The 23543-nt window shown below is 34.4% G+C and overlaps 1 protein-coding gene across 1 annotated transcript in view; it reads left to right on the top strand.

The window, feature by feature from the left end:
• LOC150095679 (calcium-transporting ATPase sarcoplasmic/endoplasmic reticulum type-like) overlaps nt 1–23543 on the top strand; it is a 382896-nt gene that overhangs the window by 333530 nt on the left and 25823 nt on the right. Inside the window, 3 exon segments of the mRNA XM_090409696.1 lie at nt 4466–4685; nt 8635–8752; nt 15542–15659. Coding sequence (XP_090265822.1) covers nt 4466–4685; nt 8635–8752; nt 15542–15659 — 456 coding nt within the window.

The following is a 23543-nucleotide window of genomic DNA, read 5'->3' as shown; positions in this document are numbered from 1 at the left end:
TAAATGTACATGCATTGAAGTTATAATATAGCTGTGGCCAATATTTTGTTGTAAGAAGTGACTTCTCAATAATAGCGGTTGGTTGCTATAGTGAAAGTATACTGTATAAGTGAAGGTGAAGAGCATCTTTTTGCTGATTTATTGTAATTGATGCTGTGCTGGTTAATAGTGATTTAACATCATAATTCATATTCATATAAAATGGCTGTCAGTTTAATGTTAGTAAGTATAAAGTTATGCACTTTGGAATGATTAGAGTTCCAGCAGCATATTATATTAGCAGGGTTATGCTACAAGAAACTGAAGAGGCAAGGGATCTTGGTGTGTTGGTGGATAAGAATTTAAAGTTCAAAGGTCTCATAGCAAAAGTTGCAAATACAACTCAGAGGATAATTTCTATGCTGAAGCGAACCTTGACATGTAAGGATAAGGAAATAATTTTGCCTCTTTATAAGGCTTTGATAAGATCACACTTGGATTACTGTGTGCAGATTTGGTCTCCCGGGTTTCAAGGGGATAAAGAAGCTGTGGAAAGGGTGCAAAGAAGAGTTACAAAGATTATATCCGGATTATGGGATTTAGATTATGAGGACAGATTGCAAGTATACGGATTGCAGACTTTGGTTAACAGGAGAAAGAGGGGTGATATGATAGAGGTCTATAAACTTTTGAATGGGCGTTATAACACTTCAAATGATGAAATTTTTCGTTATATGGAAGGCGGGGAGAAAACACTGGGTCATCCATGGAAGTTAAGGTTGTTCTCAGTCAAAAAAGGGTTAAGAGCTAAGTTTTTCTCCCAGAGAGCAGTGAGTGAGTGGAATAATTTGCCCTTACAGGGCAAATTATTCCACATTAGTGAGTGCATCTAGTGTAAATGAATTTAAGGGAAGGTATGATATCTGGATTGGGTAATTTACAACCTCCCTTGATTGAGTCCTTGACTCCCTGGAGGCCTCAGATAATAATAATAATTTTTATCAGATAGTACTTCTATTTGATGCACAATACTCAATATGCACATCCTGAACAGCATAGATTGCCACGAAGATTGCTGACTCACACTGACTTCGATATACACATTTAGGCAGTGAACAGAAGTGTACAAAAAGCACTTATGGGGATTAAGGAAGATTGTTATAGTAAATGTACATGCATTAAAGTTATAATATAGCTGTGGCCAATATTTTGTTGTAAGAAGTGACTTCTCAATAATAGCGGTTGGTTGCTATAGTGAAAGTATGCTGTATAAGTGAAGGTGGAGAGCATCTTTTTGCTGATTTATTGTAATTGATGCTGTGCTGGTTAATGGTGATTTAACGTCATAATTCATATTACTAAATTGCATGTGCAAGTTAACTCTAACAGTAAAAAGTTAAGAGAAACTCAAAGATTTTGAAAGTTCCCTTTTTTTTTTTTTTTTTTTTTTTTGTGTTAGACTCAGTGATCTGCCATGGGCATACTGCAAACTCGCCTCCTAAACAAATGGCAGTTAAACCTTCTGATCCCTTGCCAAGACCATTTAAGCACAACTTTTGTCCACAAATCTTTGTACCACTCTCACGTCCAGGTGGTAGCATAGTAATTTCACCCAAAGATAAGGCTGACTTATTGGCATCACTCTTCTCTTCCAATTCTTGCATTGATGACCAGGGCACACTTCATGCTACTTATTCTTCCATGAGAAAGAAATCCAAAAAATCTTTAATAATCCTTGAACACAAACAAGTCATCTAGTCATAATGGTATCCCACCCATTATGTTAAAAACTTCTGCCCCAGAACTAACACCTATGTGTCATGTATCACTTCTTTACTCTGTTCTATTCAACTAGCATCTACCTTACAGCATAGAAACAGGCCCATATCCAGCCATTCCAAAAAAAAGTGATAAGTCAGCCAACAAACTGCAGTCCAATTGCTCTCATTTCTGTTCTCTCAAAAACTATGGAGAAGGTCATCAACAGCCAGCTTATGCACCATCTGAGGACCTACCAACTGATCAGTGAGCAGCAATATGGATTCTGCTATTCTTGATCCACAGCTGGTCTAGCCTTCACCACTCACTTCTGGACTCGAGCTACAGAAAATTCAGAGCAACTCATATGGTCACTCTTGACATTTCGAAAGTATTTTGTTCAGTTTGGCAGCAAACTGCCATTCTGCCTTCCATCCTTTGCAACTGGATCACCAGCTTTCTCACTGGTCATGGCAGATGATTTTCTCTCCTCAGATTTTCCCCTTCAATGCAGGAGTACCTAAGGTTCTGTACTTTCACAAACTCTCTGTTCCATATATAAATAACCTGCTCTTGCAGACTACAAATCCTGTCCATAGTTTCGCAGATGACAGTACACCCCATTCCTCTTTCTTTTGATAAAATTTGTTATGCTGAATTGTTAGAACCTTAAATATCCACCATGACCAATGTCCTGATCTCCGATTTCCTGCTTATTTCATTGGGGATAAGGTCAACCTTTTAAACTTCATTACCACCAAAACTCAATCTTGTGTGATCTCTCCCATCCCTTCCCATAATTTTCAATAATATCCAAAAGCATTTCCCTTCTTCGACTAACCTTCAACCTTTTCTGGCAGAAAAACATCTCAACCATAGCTTTTATGCCAAAAAAAAAAACAAAAAAACTTTACTTTTCCACTCAAGACACTATTTCATACCTTTATAGCTGGAGTCTACAAAGTCTGCAACTCTATACAAATTCCAGATCTCTCCAACTATGGAATGTTGCTCATGCATTTGGGGTGGTGCACCAATAATCTTTAAGATTACTCGTTGCCATCCATAAGAGGACAATCCAGATGATTAATGATCCCTCTCTCACAGATCCACTTCAATCCTTCTCCCATAAATGTTCAGTTTCCATTTTATGCCATTCTACAAATACTTTCACAGACAGTGCTCTGCTGATTTGGCTGCTATCATTCCTCCACTTTCCCCAAAATCCCCAAAAGCACAAGAGCTACTGCTAACCAAAACTTATTTACAGTCCAGCTTGAAACTCAACTTCTCTGCCTCCTCTTTCATTCCAAATTTTTCTACCAAAACTGTCCTGTTCTTCTTTCTCACAAGAAATATCTCATTTGATAATATCCAAATCTCCACTCAAGATCAGGTTTCTCTTCATTTCTCTTTAGGTTTCTATATCTCACACCTGGAAAAGTTATCTTGTTACCATACATTAACAAACCTGTCTTCATCGTTCTTTTGCACACCATCTTTCTCTCTCAAAAGTATAGTGTGATCAAAATCTTACTATCAAAAGTTCATGTTATTTCCATCAAAGAGGAAATACTCTTTGATGTATTTACTTCAGTAGGATATCTCCATCCTTGAATGATTCTGTTCTAGTTCCATGTACAAAATCATTGACAAATTCAGACATGCTCCTGTACTTGTTTTGAAAGCACTCTGCTTTTCCTCTGTATTCTGAATGTGTTGCTTGTTCTAAAGAATTAAATTTAACAGCGACTTTCAATTCTAATAATAAAGCTGCCTCTGCTCCCTTTAACTGGAGTCTACAAAATTCCTTTGCTCATGCAGTTTGTTTTTGTTCAAATTAGTTGACCTGTAGAGAAGAATAGTTTGGAGCATTGGGATTGTGTTAGATTAGTTAAACCTCATAAGTCCAGTCTGAAGTGGATATTCCAGACTGTACAGAATCATTCAAGCAGATAACAAATTGTGTTACATAACTGTATCCTTTAATTACATGTGCTACCCTTCTTTATTATCCATTACAGTATCTTAATAATGCATTGCTTAGTTCTCAAAATGACAATGCTTGATAGCACATAGTTGTATCCTGTTGCTTGGAATTTCTCTGCACCTTGTTCGTAGCTCACACTAATAGGACTTAAGTACAAAATAGAGGGGGGGGGGAGAATCAGCATTTTTAAATTAGTTTTTAAAATTATTCCCTTTGTTTTTATTGCAGTGATGCATTTCCTTTTATTAAGAACAGTCTACTTTACAAATACTTTATACGGATTCAAATATTGTAGTGGCAATGATATTTTCAGTATTAAGTATTAATATGCATGTGTAAAACACTGATATTAATCCATCCCATATCTTGTGTGTATGGATAGAGGATTAATATAAAAATAAGAATACAGAGTAGTAATTTAGTAATTCATAGTTCCTAGTGTTGACTTTAGATGTCATTAAGTCCTAAATGATACTTAAATTCATTAATGTCAGCCTTCTTCCACTAACTCCAAAAAATTAGGGAGACTCAAAAATTGCAAATATGAAATAAGGCAATCTGGTTTTTTTCAATCCTAGTAGATGAGTATTAACTTGGGATAAAATAACCTTGACTGCCTCGGCACTGATATTCTGCCTTCACAAGTCATCTGCAAAAAAATATTGTAATTTCTGAGTATTTAAGAATTCTTCAGGAGATTCTTTTATATACTTATAAATATTTTCTGTCATTACCCAGGTTATGTAGGTGCTGCTACAGTAGGTGCTGCTGCATGGTGGTTTATGATCTCTCCAAATGGTCCCCATATGAATTACTTCCAGCTAACACATCATTTGTCTTGTCATACGGAACCAGAGAAATTTTTAGGGGTTGACTGTTCAGTCTTTAATGATCCCCATCCCATGACAATGGCCTTGTCAGTACTAGTTTTTATAGAAATGTTAAATGCTTTGAATAGGTAAGTGATAGAAAAATGGATAATGATTTACTTTTCTAAAAGTTATTAAATGTCTTGTAAATATATTTGCAAGTATTAATGTCTTAACTTTATGTCCATTCCTCACATTCTCACAGTACGACCCATTATTATGTATCCACCTGGATACTGAAGAAATTGGGATGCGCTTAAATTTGGGACGTAGCCAGACAAATTGCATTTCATATTGACTGAGGTGTTTACCCCCCACCACACACACACACTGTTTTTTGTTAGGGAACTAAGGTGAACAGTGAAAATGCAGATGTATCCCTGGGGGAGAAAAAGTAACTTGTAGAGGAATTGGAGAAGCTTCATGTCTATATAATTGCTATTAACAAAGGAGACTAACAGGTGAAATACTGCTGAGTAATCCTGTCTTAATTATCTGCAGTATAAAAGATGGTACTAAAAAAATATTAACTTAAATCAAACAATCAAAATGATTTTTTTAAAAAAAAATTTTGAGTGTATCTTCAAATTACATAAACTGAAGAATATAAAATAGTTTTGTTGTTTTGGAGCTAAGTTAATCAAATAAAAGAGAAAAAGAAGATAATAGAAGAAAATAAAATCAGAAGTAGAAGTAGTTGCATAGTTTGAAGATAAGAATCTATTCACCATCAGCAACATGCACATCAAAAAATTAGTGCTTACTTAATAGACCTTTGTGCTGAACACAATTAACTTTGTTAGCTGACTGGGTGGTTCTTCCTCTCTCTATCCAGTAGGTTGTCAGCTCAAATTCCACCATTGACATAAATGTTTGTTGAGTACATTTTAGTGGTGGATGTATTTCATCTTCTAGTATGAAACCACCACTCTGCTTACTGGAGATCTGAAGTGTCTTGAAAGAGTTCTATTTTGTAGAACTCAGTTTCCTATCTAACCCTTAGCCCATCCATGGTGCCAATTTTTCATGGATGGGATTAAAAGGAAAAAATCTTAAGAATAGCAAGAGCAGCCTCTTGTTTCTCCAAAATTTTCCATGACATTTGTCCAAAAGTAAGTATAAGTACACAAAGCAAAATTTCTTGTGGATTGGCAGAAATAGATAATAGTGATTATTACTTCAGAATTCTTCAGAAGTTTCATGTAACATGCACAGTGGTTTCCCAGACAGGTCATCTTGATTTCAGTCTAAAGTAGCTGTGTGGAAAATCTCTTCATGAGAACATAACATCTTCATGTATGTCTCATTAATTTTATTCCATAGGTTGTCTAAAGTCCTTTTTCTGTATAATAGAGGAGGAACAATATTACTAAGAGTTGGAAGCCAGTAAGTTAATGTGACCTCATTGTTCCAGAGATAGTTCTCATGGCTTGGTTGAGATAGAAGTGATATAATGAGGTGAAGAGGTTTTTATTCAAAAGATCAAAAAAGAGAAGTTCTAGGCATGGGACATCAAGGCGAACATAAACACATGTGCCAACTTTCAGAGAAAAAGAATCAAAATGTGCAATTTGGAAGTGAGTAATGATTGAGAAAGATTTATGGGCTTAGTTACTATATATAAGTGAAATGAATCTTGAATGGTTTGGGAGGTTTGCATTTTTTTACTTTCATGTATGATATTTTTCTTTGTTTCACTTATGATTGTTTAGTAAGTTGAAAGGAACGTGGAATATATAACAGGAAAATTATCCATGTGTGTGTGGGTTAACAAAGATTTCACAATTATATCCTAAATAACCATAAGTCAAAGAGATATATCACATATATATATATTTTACTTCATTATTCACTTCGCTTTTTTCAATTGTACTTAACAGAATATAGCCTTGACAAGTTGGTGCTTGAATTTTTAATGCTAATGTTCTCCATACTACTTATTCAATCCCTCTAATAACACCTAGCATAATCTGACAGCCAGATTATTCACTAGCTCACCTAGATCTCCCTAGAAGTATTAATTGGTTCTTTGAGAAACAGTTTCTTATTATTATTTTCTGAGACCTTCAGAGAGTCAAGGACTCATCTGTAGTGGCTGGCCTGCCTTGGTCTTGCACTACCTGTAGGATCAGCTAGTCTTGCATCACTTGCAGGCACAAAGTTGACATTTTTGTCTGTTTGCTTACTTTGGAAAAATGGAGTAAAACCAGGTTTAAAATTGCTTGGTATCTTTAAGGAGATATGTAATTATTTACTGATGCTGTGTAGATAGGCAGGGCAATCAGGGATGCTGCATTTTATAAGTGTAAGATATTACACTTACAAAATGATTTGAATAGGCTGGAAATTGGAGCAAACGAAAATGGCTGTCAGTTTAATGTTAGTAAGTGTGTTATGCACTTTAGCGTGATGAGATTTCCATTGTCATATTAGCAGGGTTATGCTACAAAAAACTGATGAGGCTAGGGATCTTGGCATAATGGTGGATAGGAATTTGAAGTTCAAAGGGCACATAGCCAAAGTTGCAAATACAACTCAGATGATAATTGCAATATTGAAGCAAAACCTTGACATGTAAGGATAAGGAAGTCACTTTGACTCTTTATAAGGCCCTGATAAGACTGCACCTTGATTATTGTGTGTGTGAGTGCCAAGGGGAAAGAAGCTGTAGAAAAGATGCAAAGAAGAGTTACAAAGATTATATCCAGATTGTGAGTACGTGGATTACAGACTCTGGTCAACAAGAAAAAGAGGAATGATATGATAGAAATTTAGAAATTTCTGAATGGGTGTTATAGGATTCTTCTGATGAAATTTTTCATTATATGGAAGGTGGGGAGGCAAGGCATCCATGGAAGTTAAGTTTGTTTGCAGGTCAAGAAAGGGATAAGAGCTAGGTTTTTCTCTCACAGAGCAGTAGTTGGAAAAGCTTGTCTTTAGGGGTAGTGAGTGCATCTAGTATGAATGAATTTAAGGGAATGAGTGACTGGTTTGGGTGATATTTGGGTTTAGCATATCTCGATGAGTCCTTGACTCTCTGAGGTCTCAGAAAATAATAAGAAACTGTTTCTCAAAGAATTGAGTTTTCAATTGAAAACTTACATGAAATGATTTCATATAAAATTTTCAATGGCTAATGTGTTTGGAATTACTAAGGGCATTATGAATATAAATGTAAAAACAGAACAAAGGCACAAGCAAACATAACTACCAAAGATCCAACATTATGAATGTGGCAGTGAAACGTGAATAATGTAGAGCAGCATGGTTCAGTCTATGCAGAAATCCTGATGTTTAAAAATAAAGAAATACATATCTGTGTATATTAATTAATTAAGGTGAGTTGTATTGAGAACTTCCCATAAAAGGAATAAGCTTATCCTATTAGATCTGTTAAGTTTGAGGGTAGTGTAGCAAAGTTTCACAAAATAGTCAAGTGTCAAATTATTCCACAAAATACTTAGCTAGGATAAAGAAAGTGTATTAGCCGATAATACCTTAAAATGCAATTTAAAAAATTAATTTTAAGGTATTGTTCCTGATGATCTTTAGTACCTTAGTTATTTCATAAATAACGAATGGCTTAGAGTGACTTTTTGTTTGATATATTGAAGATAGTTCTCTTTTGTATGACTATTATAAGCTGTGTCATCTCTGGTGATAATTATTAATAGCTGGCCAAGTTGGTTTAGTACATTGAATCTTTAGTTTCCAACTAACAAGATGTGAGTTTGAATCTCACAGTGACATGGATATTTGTGAGACTTAGGTGGGATAATTCACCTTGATGTGAGATCTGAAGTGGCTGGAATAAACTTTTTGTTCTCTGCAGCAGTGTTTCAGAATTATCTAATCCTTAATCCATCCATGCTGAACTGTTTGATAGGTGCGATTTGGATGGACATAAAATTTGTGATCTTAATAACTAATGAAATTGATAGCTTGTGATCAGGTTATTTAAATAGTGACATTTTATGTATTTATTCATTTGAAATAAAAATGGTTTCTGAATTAATTTTCCATTACCTATTTTTGCAGCTTGTCAGAGAACCAATCTCTTTTGGTGATGCCTCCGTGGACCAATTGCTGGCTATTTGCAGCTATAACCCTGTCAATGACCCTCCATTTCATCATCTTATATGTCGACATTCTATCAGTAAGTGCTGTTTACTATACTTTAAAAATGTTAAAGGAATAATTTGGCAATTTCGGTAGTGAAATGTCAGTATATTGAACTAAAGCAGCCGCTGTTCATTTCCCTTGATGGCTTTCTGCTGGTTCTCTTAATAATTCTAAACTTTACACTTGCAAGAAGTCTGATTTATTAGTTATCTGACCATTAGGTAATCAACAATAACATCTATATATATATATATATATATATATGAAGCTTGATTTACTTTGTTGTACATTTTTATAAAAAGATTGAATGACTAGAACCGAGGCAAAATGGTGAATGCTACTTACCTTAGGCATGAACTTACATGTGAGTGTTAGATTGTGTAGATAGGAATCATGTGCGAGTGAATAAAATGTGAATGATAACCTGAAAGGTGTGTAAGATCAGAAGAATAGAGAGGTGATTATAATGAGATAAATACCATATATTTATATGGACTCTTTCAAGGACAAAGTATGAACTTGAGTAATTAGTGAAATGTTTGTTGAATGGAACAGAAGAGAAAGAAGACCTGATAAAGAGATGGATAGTGAGGAAAAGTATTGTATAGCAATTCCATGATAAAAAGTGTTCTTGATAATGTTTTACAAGTGCAAACCTGAATGATAGTTACTGTTAAAATGCAATGAGGGAAGGTGAAAGAGCTGATTGTTTTGGATGTGTTGAATGATTTGCAATTCAAATTTATTGCATAGAAAATAATTATTACCAAATATGAATTAGCATAATCTAAATCTATGTGCTTTGTAGATTATATAACCATGTAAATACATAAAAATGTAATATAAATTATAAGAAAATGTTATTTGAAAACATTAGTGAAATTAGAATAATTTTTAACTTAGTTTGAAATGTTAGAATATTCTAACATTTCAAAAAAATATTCTAAATTTTTCTGATTGGTTTTGAATAGAACATAGAAATAGCATATATTTCAGTAGTTGCGGGACTGACTCATGTGTGGGGAATTGTTTGCGTGTGCATAGATTTCAGTTAATCATTTACTAAACATAGGTCAAACAAGTGAGATGTTGGAAACTAAGAAGTTTTGTATGGTGTCTCTACACACAAAGACCAGACTCAAGAGTTTATAGCTAAGGAACCGAAATGTTCTCAAGCAAGCATGAGTAGAATATTGAGACAGTATTCTAATAACTGGATTTTTCTAAATAATCATCGCAGTGGGGATCTAAAGGTAATAACTACATCAAGAGACGGGAGGAGATTGAAGAATGTTGTGAAGAAAAACTATTTCCAAAGTGTAAGGTATTTTCACAGGAGATGGAAAGAACTAGTTGTGAATGTGTCTAAATCCACAACATTGAGACGGCTTCAAAAATTGGGTTTTAAATCACGTCTGCCTAAGATGAATTTGCTTATGACTTCCAAGCAAAAGGCAGCTAGTTTGGTGTAAGCAAAGAATGTTGTGGGGCCAAGAGAGCTGGACAAAGGTACTTTTTAGCGATGAAAGTATGCTCCATGGTCATCAAGGGATACGTGTTTAGCATCTTAAGCAAGAAGTATTTGATAAAGAATGCATGAAACGTTCAGTGAAATTTACAACCTCTGTCATGGTATGAGCTTGTATGCCCACAGAGGGTCCACGTAGGCTGCGTATACGAAAGAGTCTATTCCAAACAAGAAATTCTTGAGCACTTTGTATTACTGGCATTGGAAGATTTATGTAGTGGTGATTTCCTTTTTCAGCAAGATTCGGCTTCTTGTCACACTTCCAAGACCACTACTAGATGGTTCAAAGAAAGACAATCAAATGTAATTCCTTGGCTGACAAACTCACCAGATTTAAACTCCAGTGAGAATTTGTCGGGAATTATGAAGAAACATCTTCAAGAAGTTGCCCCAAGAGACAAAAATGAACTTGTTTCTAGTCTGCAAACCATATGGGCATGATTTGATGGGAAAAAAAAAAAAAAAAAAAAGACTTGTGAACCGCTAGTAAATAATCTGCCCAACTGTTTACGAATGGTCATAAAAGCTAAAGGGGATGCAACAAAGTGCTAATTATCATGTTGTTTCCCTTTGACTGTAATTTTTGTGCATTTATTTTTGCATTATTCTAATAATTTGAACCATGTTAAAAATTACTCAAATGTTGTGAATGTTTTCAAATAACAGTTTTCTTATAATTACATTTTTATGTTTACATACTTTGTACATTATATGTACAAAGTATGTAGATTTAGATTATGCTAATTCATATTTGGTAGTAATTATTTTCTATGCAATAAATTAGAATTGCAAATCATTCAAGATATTTTCTTTGATTATTCTAATTTTTTGATTCAGAGGTGTACTTAATTTATCTTTTACCCAAACATCAGCAAACAAAAATTTGCACATGAAGTAACTTTACAACTGGGCTACTTGTGTATAGAGGCAGTTGATCTCGCATTAAAGTGCCTCGGCATTATCACATAATGGACAGCACACTTGCTTTCAGATATGTATGTTTCCCATGCATTACTGGGAAAATCACTGCCCAGACCAGTTTATTGAGGTCTCATCTGTGGGACCTAGGCCTGTTGAAATACTGAGATAAACTGATGAAAGAAGTTCTATTTTCCATATACTAGTAGCCTAGTCAAATTACTTTGCATTCAGACATTTTGGTTCCTCATAATGTTTGGGTAAAGAATAAAACAGGAATGTCTTTTATTGACAAGTATAAGATTACTGATGAGTAAGTGCATGAAGAATGATGTTTGTAAGTGTATATAATGAACACGATGAAGAGAGGGACAAAACAGACAAATCTGAATTGCACTTAAATGGATTTGGAGTCAGGTATCGGGAAAGTGTTTTTCAGTATGTGTGTGAGAGAGAGAGATTAAAAATGCAGAATCAGAAGAACAACTGGAACTATTATGGGAGATGGAGTTTGTGTGTGCACTTGCACAAGGCACCCTTGAGAAAGTCATTAGGAGAATTAGGAATGATCAGAAAATGCTGAATGTAGTTTCTCAGGTCTCGTATTTCAATGGGACAATCATTGAAAAATGCAAGAGTAGTTCTGGTTACACAGGGATTTGCGATTCGTGTTTGCTCCTACCAGAAATATCAGGAATTTTAGTGAGCTTGGGTTAAAAAATTGCCATTAGCTAGACTGATTGACAGGAGATATAGAATTATAAAATAAATTTGGTTTTATTTTATAATTATACTTATTGGTTGAAAGTCTCCATATCCAATATAGGAGTAGAATGTAAAAGGATAGTGCTGATGATGTAGAAGCTCAGTAGAAAGCTAATAAATGGAAAGCAGTGGATAGCAAACTAAATGTTTTTTTAACTATAGGTTTATAAGTAATGCTGTCTCTGAGCAACATCGATTTTCCAGTTATAATCACTAGCATTGATGACTACAGTAATATTACCCTTGTCAGCTCTAGTGATTATTGTGTTATTTTTGTGTAATTTACTGAGAATATGCAACTGCCTGTTGGAGAGATTTCTTTTAGGCATGCCTGCATAGCTACGTCAAGGCTGTTGTTGTTGTCAATAGTTGAAGATAAATGGCAAATGTCACATTTTGTATGCAGCATGATGTCTAAAGATGGAACTTGATGAGGCCCTATTGCAAAGTTGTGGCCAAGGCTATGGATTCTAACAGCTGCTTTGTTGAGTCTTTCTGATGAAAGGTTAATTTGAAAAGGCTGACTATGTGACTAAGAAACTGATCTACTAAGGTTGTCATACTTTTTGATATGTTTATCCTTAATTTTTTGAAATTTCTTGCAGGCAGATTTTTCAGAAATATCGGATTACCCCATAGTTCTGCATTGAGAACACCGCAGTATTCTGATTAGAAGATAATTCAAATTGGAGAGAACTAAGACTGGATTAATAGCATATAAGTTATATACCGCAGCAATCTGTTCATGAAGCAATGCAAAGCCATCATGTCTGTAGATATGAAGAGTTAGATGAATGAAATTTTATCTTAAACACAGGTGGATATAATTCCAGTGCCCCTGTGCTTTTATATAAGTTATATACCGCAGCAATCTGTTCATGAAGCAATGCAAAGCCATCATGTCTGTAGATATGAAGAGCCTTAGATGAATGAAATTTTATCTTAAACACAGGTGGATATAATTCCAGTGCCCCTGTGCTTTTTTTAAGAATGCTAGATGATTAAGTTTCCTGGATAAATAAAGTTTCCACTTAGAGTATTGTTTAGCTTTTACTTGTGCCTACTCCATGAGGAATTAAGAGTAGTATTTAGGATTATGTGCTAAGCTAAAAACTCATTTTTAGGTTTAATGGGAATGAATACAGAGGAATAATAAAATACAAGTGTATATTGGATCCTATATTTCATCAGAGACATTATCAGGGATACAATCTCAAAATTCTAAAAGCATGCACAAAAACACTCAAAACAATAAGCAGAAAAAATTAGGCCTCTCTCTCAACAGCTAAGGCTAGCTAATAGCACCCATAGAGGGTGCCCCTCATAGGACTTGATGCTTTTAGTGTAATATTTTTCCACTTATTGTTTTGTATGTGTGTGTTTACAATTTTGAGATTGTATTCCTGAATGATGTCTCTTTGACAGACAAAATAAGGATACAATAAACTTACATTTTATTGCTTTGTACTGTATTCATTCCATTAAACCTAATAGCGAGTTTAATTCAACACTTAAGCCTAAATACTGGCACCATGGATTGACTGGATAGGATATTGGCCTGTATATATTTTGAAAAAGATGCAGAAGAATTGCAAATCTAATGGCAAGGCTGTGTAAAAACTCTGACAGGGTCTAAAGTGTAGGCAAAATATTAACATTAATTAAGCTGGTTAATGCAGATAACTAGGTGACTTCTGGGCAGGCATCAAAAAGTGGTGTGTGATGGAATAGAAGCCGAGAGGGAAGCACAGACCAGTGGTGCCACTGGGCTCTGTACTTTTGCTATTGAATTTGTATACTCAAGATACTTGGAATGATTTTAGGGGGACTATCTAATTGTTTGCTGATGATGTGAAACTGGAAATACGATAAAATTCACAAAAAGATCTTGCATGATCATTTAATGTGATAGTGTAAGTTATTTAATTTGGGATGAAAAGATTTAAGGCTGTGTATTACATTGATGGACCTAGTTAGACTGCAAGAAATTGATGAGACTAGAGATGTGGAGGTGATTCAGAGGGCATATTACAAAAGTGGGAAAAATAACCCTGAACATTGCATGCTATGCATAACATCAGATGATATCTTTAAGATATTCCAGGACTCTTGGAGTGTCTTAAAAGACTACTGAGTACAGATTTAGTTGCCTGGATTTCTTGGGATGTATACATCACAGTTAGGATTCAGGGACAAGTGGCCAAAATGGAGACCACTGTGGTGTGCTTTCTAAGAGGTGAGACTGAAAGTGTGTGCATTATAAAATTTAATTGAAATGTGTTGATATGAGAAAAACAGATAACTTGATAAAGGGATTTTATAGTAGTTGAATAAATTTCTTCAATACATGATAACAGGATAAGATAGGAGAGAAACAAGGGAGCATCCATTAATATGAACATTCCCTGTATTATTGTAATAACCTTCATTCCCACTCTCATTTTTACCATAAACTTTCTTTTGTTTTATTAATTCTTTTACAAGTTATAGATTTTGCTTTACTCAGCTTACTGGATTCATATTGATCTCATTATCTAGATGGATGCCATTATTACCACTAAACTTTGTTAAGTTTTGATTTTGCATTGAAGACAGCAATCTCTAAAATGTCTTCTGTCTATGCTCTTAAGCAACTATCCAGTTATTAATGCAGCCAAAAATTAAAATTGACATCAGTCATCACCTTGCAAGATATGTTTGCAAAAACGTTTATGCTTATTTCATATACATGATTAAACTTGAAATTTGTTCTCGTTATTTAAGATATGACCTAAATGGTGGTATTATAATTTTTTTCAGTACTTTCAAATTGCTTGGTGAGTCATGTTATATGGCTCTTGGGTTAGTATATTCATCTCTGCTATGATTTCATAATGTATTTACATTTAAATGGAAGCACTTGAAACATATCCAAGAAACACCTTGGATATGTTCTTTGAGCCAATGCAAGCCTTGTGACATTGGGCATAGACTTTCTGGATTTCATCACCATTTAGGACAATACCTGGTGCAAAACAATTCCAAGGTAAGAATTGTGGTTCCCTGGCCACTTCAAAACATCACCATTTAGCATGTTTCTGGCCAACCAGACTGCACTTTTGGCTGGAAACAGAACCCACTGGTATCAGTGAGAACACTCCATACCAGAAGTTCAGTCTGGTTTGGCTGGAAAAATGCTGGGTGGTCATAATGTTTTGACTCACGAGTATTTGTATGATCTTACTGGTATCGAGAATAGCATCATAATACTAATTTCTCAGAGCATCATTCACATAGAGTTATACATCACTTTACAAGAATTATATTGGAAAGATTGAGTTCTCACTACTGAGAAATGATATATGGTTTTGTACAGCTTATAATAGAAATGGGTTACAAAACTGATGAGAAGTGCTTTTAAGCCATGAGTATCGTATACATATTTACCTCAAGAGACAGTAATTAGATAATAAAATGAGGGTATATATATATATATATATATAAAATTATATCCTTGTTTCATTGTCTTTAATTTCCAACACTTTAAATAATAAATGGATGTACAACAGTTTCACTTCAAAAAAAAAATGTGAATGCTTATTTCAGTTACTTTATATATTCTTCTCTTTTCAGGCCGTATTTTCTGTATGTCCTTTATCTGTAGAAGAGTGGATGGCCGTCCTGAAGATCTCCTTTCCTGTTGTAATATTGGATGAAACAATGAAGTTTATAGCCCGGAAGTTTGTTGATGGTAGAAATCCTTTATATGAAATACACTGGATGCTAGCAATATGGGCTCTTTATATAGCTTTAATGATGTACTCTCCTATCTAACCTGTGATAGTTAATCTCCCTCCCTCCCTTCTTCCTGTAGAAGGCAAGACTTTAGATAGTGTGACAATTTCTCTCAGCCCTGTGTATGTGTGTGTGCGGGCTGGCAGCATTGTGCAAGTGTTGAGGTGCCACATTAACCAGAAGCTGGCACTGGATTGTTGTTATTTATTTTTAATATTCACACATTCTCCTCCTTCCTGTGCCTTATTTTTTACTTCTGTTCTTTCAATCTTTCTATCTTCAGTTGTTTTCCACCATTACATGGAAGAGGGCTGGCTATAAAATGCAATAACATGCATATTTGAAAAGGGAAAAAAACTACATGCAGATCATGTACACTCTTTCACATTGAAGTTTTGTGACATTTTAAAAATTTTTCACAGCTTAAGGTAAAAAAACCTTTTTTTTTTTTTCTCCAATAAAAATTATGCCTTTTCTTTATGTACAACAGTACCAGATTTTACATTTTGAAAATATTAGAACAAATTACTTTGTTCTAGAAAGGCACAAAAAAAAATGCATTTAAATATTGACCTGCAATTTTTGTCCTTAATTTTTTGAAAGGAGCTGAGACACCCCTGTGGATTACTTTGATAAAGAGAGCGTGCATTTAAAAGCAATGAAAAGTGAAATTTTAACTCTTTTTTTTTTTTTTTTGTCTTTTTATATTTCTTCCTTTCTCTCTTCCTATCTTAACTTAACTTTACTGGCGAATTTTGCAATGTACAGAACAAGGACTAGATGGCATTATTGCACGGAAGCACATTTCTGCATGCAGATGCATGCTTTACTGGAAGTAAAATAAAAACATATATTTGTCCAAAGTACTTGTCCCCTCCCTTTCAGCTGTCCTACTAAAGCTGGACAGTTTCCATTGATGGAGGGAAATTTCAAGAGATGTATGATGTTAACCAAAATAAGTGCTTATTTCTCTGAGCTATGCAGAAACTACTTTTGTTATTGTTGTTTTATAGTATATAGAATGAGATTGCATGATTTTAACTCTTGAAATGTAACTGTTAATATAATATGCTCTGATTTTCTGCACTCTGATGGGTGGTGTTCAAAAGACATATAAAAGTGCATTAATTGGAGATGAAAAAATTTCTATTTAAATATATAAAGAAGGGAAAATTTTCATTTTTTTTATTTTTTTATTTTATACTGCTTGTATGAGTTTAAAATATAAACAGCAATGTGAATTGCATTGATTTTTAGTATACAACACATCTTAGCCTCAATCACTCTACCTTGAAAGTAATCTTACTGTTTCACTCACTATTAATATTCATTTTATGAATTATTCACTGCTTATAAAACAATCTTTTCGTCTTTGTGAAATCCATTTTTTTTTAACCATCTCCCAAATAAGTTTAATACTGTAGATGGTATCATAATATGTTACGATATGACAATATTATATAATGTTACAGATAATATTATAATATGTACATCATATTATAATATGTTATGATGTATTGATTTTCATAAGTAGTATTCAAAGAAAATTTTCCTTTCTGCATTTATATTCACATGAATTTTGATACTCATTCCTTATAAGTGGACGTCATAAGGGAGGGGGGAATTAAAAAGTAGGACTAGTAATTAAAGTACTGGAACATCATACTGATTGTAATAGTGTCCATTCTGCATAAGCACGGAATTTTCTCTGTACAGGCATGACAAGTTCATGTTGAACATTAAAAGAGCAAAGAACATATATATATATATATATATATATATATATATCACAGTACATAGCTTTAGCTTCTAAAATGTTGTGAATTGTAAATATATTTGAAAACATTGTTTAATTTAGGTTCTGCAGCATTTGTATGCAGAAAATCAGTGGCTCTGTTTATACCATTTAAGCATGTTCCATTTTTCTAGTTCTAATCTTGATCATGTATCTCTCTTCTCTGCCACAAACAATGTACTTTGAGTGTGCACTGTGCCAATGTTTCCTTGTAATTATAATCCTCACTGTACAGAGTGCATGTCTTGGCATGACCTCAGGTTTTACAGATGAACAGGTGGTGTTCTCTCATACCATTAACTTGTCATTAGACATAACGAGTTTTTATATAAATGACATTCATCAGATCAGTGTTCAATAAAATACTATTTATCTGTTATGTTACTGACTTTTTGTAGTGTCAGTTTTTTCATTTGCTACTAACCTGTGTGTGTTTTATTAATAACAAGAATGCTGCATGCATATACAGAATGCCTAAAGAAACATTTTAACATCTCAAAATAAAATAAAATAATTTAAGGGCAGTGCATTTCATTGAAATATTTAATGTGTATTCTTAGTTGCAGACAAATGATATGCTATGAAACTGAAATTATGGTTTAAAACTTTTAATTTGTGTGTGTATATACACATATACCTTGTTTACAGTACATGCATAATTAACAGACAATAGTAGCCAAGATATTGGTTTCTGCTTTTTGTCTATTAGGTGCTAATTGATTAATGCCTGTGATTTGTATGCAGACTTGGATGTACCCTTTGGTAGTGCACTGCTCGTGTCATTTATACCATCTAATAAATAATGCTTATAAATAAAACTAGTATTGTGCTTCACAGTTATCCATATGTCATGTTCATATGTTTGTATGATGAAGATATTCTTACACTAATTTAGTTATTTAATTTAGGATGGTGATGAAAAGTGGTAACACCACATTTAAATTTTTTAATAGCTATGTATGTATATGTATATAAAGCTTGCTGTAGAGGAATATTTTAATCATGCAAAAAAGTTTCACAATAACACAAATATAAGAAGCCTTGAAAATGCAACACGTGTTTCATTTATAAGTACCTCTGCATACAAATTGCATGCATATCAGTTATTGCATACTGTATATAAAATACTAGCAGGCAGCAAAAAATGGGAGAGCAGTGAAAGTCTTGGCTACTACTTTCTATATATAGGTGATTTGTAAATTGGTGCAGATAGATATATAATTCATTGGTAACGATTAATATAATAAATTGCACAATTTCTAGCTTCCTCTCTCCCAATATTGGGACCAGGGCAGTGATTAGTTAACAAGATAAAGAGCATGGCAGATGTTTTTGCATTTTCATTTTTTCATATTGTTAATAAAGCATTGAAATTTTCATTTAGGGTTATGTTTAAAATAAGGAAGTGATCAGAAATGGATGGGGGGGGGGGCATTCTTTTTGTATAATAACACCATTATTGCAACAACTGAACCTAGTACATATTTTTTAATATGTATTTCATATGTAATATTTTATCTAATTTTGACAAATTAGGTTTGATGGTATTGAAAATCCTTAGACATTTTTGTAAGGATGGATTCCCAATACCAAAAATCATTTTGGCCAGAGTAGAGTAATTACTTGCACAGTATATTTGTATTGTGGGCAGGCAATCTTTTTGTCTTTTATTTTTACATAGTCTGGAAACCCTGCTCTAGAGACCAAACATGGAACTTTGAGCCACTTCAGGCCTCCAATAAGTGGGTGATGGTCTCACACTGGGTGATGAAATTCATCTTCCACCTAAAGACAATCACAAATGTCCATATCCACAGCAGGATTCGAACCTGCAACCTGCTGGTTCAAGACCAGGTACGCTAACCACTTGGCCAACAAGAATTTGTGCCTTATTTTCATAGAAAAGTTATAAAAGTACTGAAGGATGCAATTGGGGATGCATAAATGATACATCATCACTTATATATATATACCCTCAAGGGGTGTACAGGATATGATAGTACTACTTGAAAAATTTATGTCATTACTAACTTCCTATCTACAATTTTCCAAATCAGTATGTTAAATGTCAAGCCTCCAATATTATTAGATCTTATATTTCTGTCTTCTAAGGCAATTTTTATTGTATCAATCCACCTATATCTTGGTCTTTTTCCTGCCAACCTGGCAGAGAACACTTGTTTTGCTAATCTTTCCTTTCCCATTCTGCTTAAGTGATTATACCACCTGAGATTAGCTCTGCTAATGCATTCCTGGATGCTGACAATATCAAGTTGTTACCTGATATCCTTGTTTTTAATATGATATTGCCATTGATGCAATCTGTTCATGCCCCTAGTCTTTCTCAGGATTCTCATATCTGCAATCTCTAGTCTATGGACAAATGTTTTATTTCTAACCCAGCTTTCAGATCCATAAGTTAAAATTGGTTTAAACACCATCTTGTATACAGCTAATTTAGTGTTTTGGCTAATTTCTCTCTTATTCCATATAAATTTATTCAGTTGACTTCCTAACATACCAGCTTTGTTGACTCTGTTGTCTATTTCCATAGTTAACTTACCATCTTCAGTAAAAATCGTGCCTAAGTAGCTGAAATGTTTTACTTGTTCCACAGGTTCTCCATTCACAACACAGTTGACATTTTCAATGATTCTGCCTATTTTCATTGTCTTTGTCTTTTTATTGCTGACCTTCATACCATATCTATTACAACAGCTATTCAATTTAGTTAGAGAATCTTGCACACTTGTAGTGGATTTATTTAGAAGTATAACATCATCTGCATAAAGCAAAGATTAACACCTCCAATTTTAATATCACTTTCCTTCATAATGTAATCCATATAGATAATAAGTGGGGATAATGTACATCCTTGTAGCTATTCAATTTAGTTAGAGAATCTTGCACACTTGTAGTGGATTTATTTAGAAGTATAACATCATCTGCATAAAGCAAAGATTAACACCTCCAATTTTAATATCACTTTCCTTCATAATGTAATCCATATAGATAATAAGTGGGGATAATGTACATCCTTGTCTGACACCAGATTTAACATTAAATGATCTTCCTGTACTTCAATTCTAACTGCTGACTTACAACTGTAGCGTTTGGAATAGCTTCTCTCTTGGCATCTTGTCATATGCCTTTTCCCGATCTACAGATCTTTGTTATATTCCCATGATTTCTCAACTATCTGTCGTAAAGTGAAAATCTGATCCCGACAAGCTCTATTTGGCCTGAATCCAGCTTGTTCTTCAATAAGCGTCTCTTCCACAATCCTTCTCAACCGTTTCTCAAGTATACTTGCATATATCTTACCAGGAACACTAAGTAATGATATGCCTCTGTTGCAATTCTCACATTCAGTTTTATTTCCCTTTTCTATATAAAGGGGTTCTATGAGAGTTCTACTCCAATCACCTGGAATTCGTCCCTGGAATTTATTAAACTCATTAATATTTTGCTGGTTTTCTGACTACCATCAGAGCACAATTATAACTAATAGGCATGCACACAGCACAAAACTATGTAACTGAGGAAAACAATTTAAATAGTAATTGACAGCAGAGCTAATGTCCTTACATGGCACCTTCTATGGGTCAGATAGCCGACTTCTCTAAATTAAGTTTGTGGTTATCAGGTCTTAAAATGATAGTCTCCCAAATCTTTGGTAAATTAATGCACCCATGCTTATGAGAGTGCTTCATAGCTGATTCTAAAAATAACCTCTCAGACCTATAACATTGTATGTAATAGACATGCTTTCCTCTATCTGATCCTGTGTGAAAGAGTATCCAGAGCATAGACTGCCAATCTCAACTTGCCACACAGATGATCGTGGATGTAATTTTGTGTTCTTCAAGGCAGATGTCAGCTGATCTACTAGTCTGTCCAAACTGCAGGCACAAGGAACTTTATACACTCTGGAATGTTCAAGATAATGCAGTTTATCTTTAGGAGAATGTACAAATGAAAGATTTGAAAGTGGCATGGAGATTTTCAGAGAACTTGGGCTATGGGATGGGAATGGTTTTTCTGGGATGTTAGGTGTTGGTAGAATAGGAGATGCATGCAATATTTTATATGGACTTTAGCCATTGGCTAAAAAGGTCCCTGAGCTTAGTTTCAAGGACTATGTCATTCGAACAAATAACCTTGGCTAATTGAGTTAGTGTTTTGAGAATGTCATATTGTTGGGAAGGATGGTGTTGTGAACTGTTTATGTAAATATTTTCCTGTATGACTAGGTTTTCTGTAAATGGAGAAGGATAATGAACCATTAGGAAGTCATGTCACTAATGTATCTAAAAAAGGGGAAGCCAATTGTTACTTTTTTTTTTGTGAAGTCATTTTAAGGTGTTGACGTTGGCTGTTAAGATTCACCAAAAATGTATCTGGACCATGGGGGCCAAACTATTGGTTTAAGTGTAGCTGTGAGTGTTTGGCTTTCAAAATGTTCCATATAGAAGTTAATTAGAGATGGAATCCATGGCAGTCCCCATCCAGTTGTTTGTATATTTTTCCTTACTATAGAAATAATGCTGGCCTGGTTGGCCAAGGTTTGAATCCTGCCATGGGCATGGATGTTTGTCATTGTCTTAACTCTGTGTGAAAGGGATTCTGCAACCCTACCACTTCTTCTAGCAGAAGGCTTCATTCCTAAAACTCAGTATGGTATGGGAGTGACCATACGTTGTGAAATGTGAATAACTAAGAAATAACCTGCATATATGGTGAATCTGAATAATTCAATTATGTCAAGAGAGAATTGTGGCTTAACAAGGTTAAGGGTATCTCTCAAAAGTCCATTAGTAAAGAGCGAAGTGATATTGAAACTGGCCATGATGTCAGAATATGTTTTGAAGTGCAGAGTCTTGGGAGAGTTGCCTGTAAGGGAGGAAATAAATTGATTTGGAGAAATGTTTGGCCAGTTTGTAGTGGGGCTGTCAATGCTACATACTGTAGGATGAAGGAGGGAGTATTAGGTTTGTGAATTTTATGGGCCCCCATACATCCAAGGTGGTTTGACATAAGGTTTGAGTTGCGAGGACCATGAACTCTTGAAATCCCAGAGTTTGTAAAGTTCCTTGTACCTGTAGTTTGGCCTACTTTGGACAAACTGGTAGATAAGTTGACATCTCCCTTGAAGAGCATAAAAATTACATCCATGCTCATCTGTATGGCAAGTCAAGATTAGCAGACCATGCTCTGGATACTCCTTCACACAGGATCAGATGGAGGGAAAATATCTTTATTACATAGAAGTCATTATAGGTCTGAGAGGTTATTTTTAGAATTGGCATCAACTATGAAGCACTTTCCTAACCTCAACAAGCATGGTTGTATTAATGTACTAAAGATCTGGGAGACTATCATTTTAAGACTTCTCTAAATTAACTTTGATTTTCTGACCCATAGAGAGCCATGTAAGGACATTAGATATGTTGTCAGTTACAATTTAAATTTTTCCTCAGTTATGTAGCTTCGTGCGTGCCTGTCACAGTTATAATTGTGCTCTGGTGATGATGGTTAAAAACCAGCGCAATATTAGAGTTTAACAAAAAAAAAAAACGTTCCTGTTTTGGTGTTGTTTATACTAAAATGTTATGATCATTAACCACGCTACCGGCCAAGACCTCTATAGACGTTCACTTTATCATGGATGCGAAGTGCTTATTAAAATTGTAATACCATTGTTATAACAATGAAATATATGATGGATACGAAGCGTATGCGAATGCGTATTTGATCCACAACGGCCGGTAAGGTGGTTAAATGATACTTAAGCCTTTCTATATGTATCTAAAATGGTAATACTGAATAATAATCTGTTTACTTCTAGGTAATCCTCAACTTGTGGATCAATTTTTTAGTCAAAATCCACATTTTACTTCCATACGAATGAACCTGCTGACTCTCAGAGAATGTAATAATAATATGTCATGGTATACAATTGTCCACAGGGTTACCCTAGTGGCTATGCGTCTCACAACCATATGCCTGGGGAAGGAGTGTCCTAGGTTCGATTGACGTGAGGAG

The sequence above is a fragment of the Typopeltis vanoorti genome, chromosome 20 (genome assembly GCF_054136105.1).
Source record: "Typopeltis vanoorti isolate ZY-2024b chromosome 20, IOZ_Tvanoo_1.0, whole genome shotgun sequence".
Classification (NCBI taxonomy): Eukaryota; Metazoa; Arthropoda; class Arachnida; order Uropygi; family Thelyphonidae; genus Typopeltis; species Typopeltis vanoorti.
The sequence above is the reverse complement of the archived record's forward strand: the minus strand, read 5'-3'. Positions and strand labels throughout refer to the sequence as shown.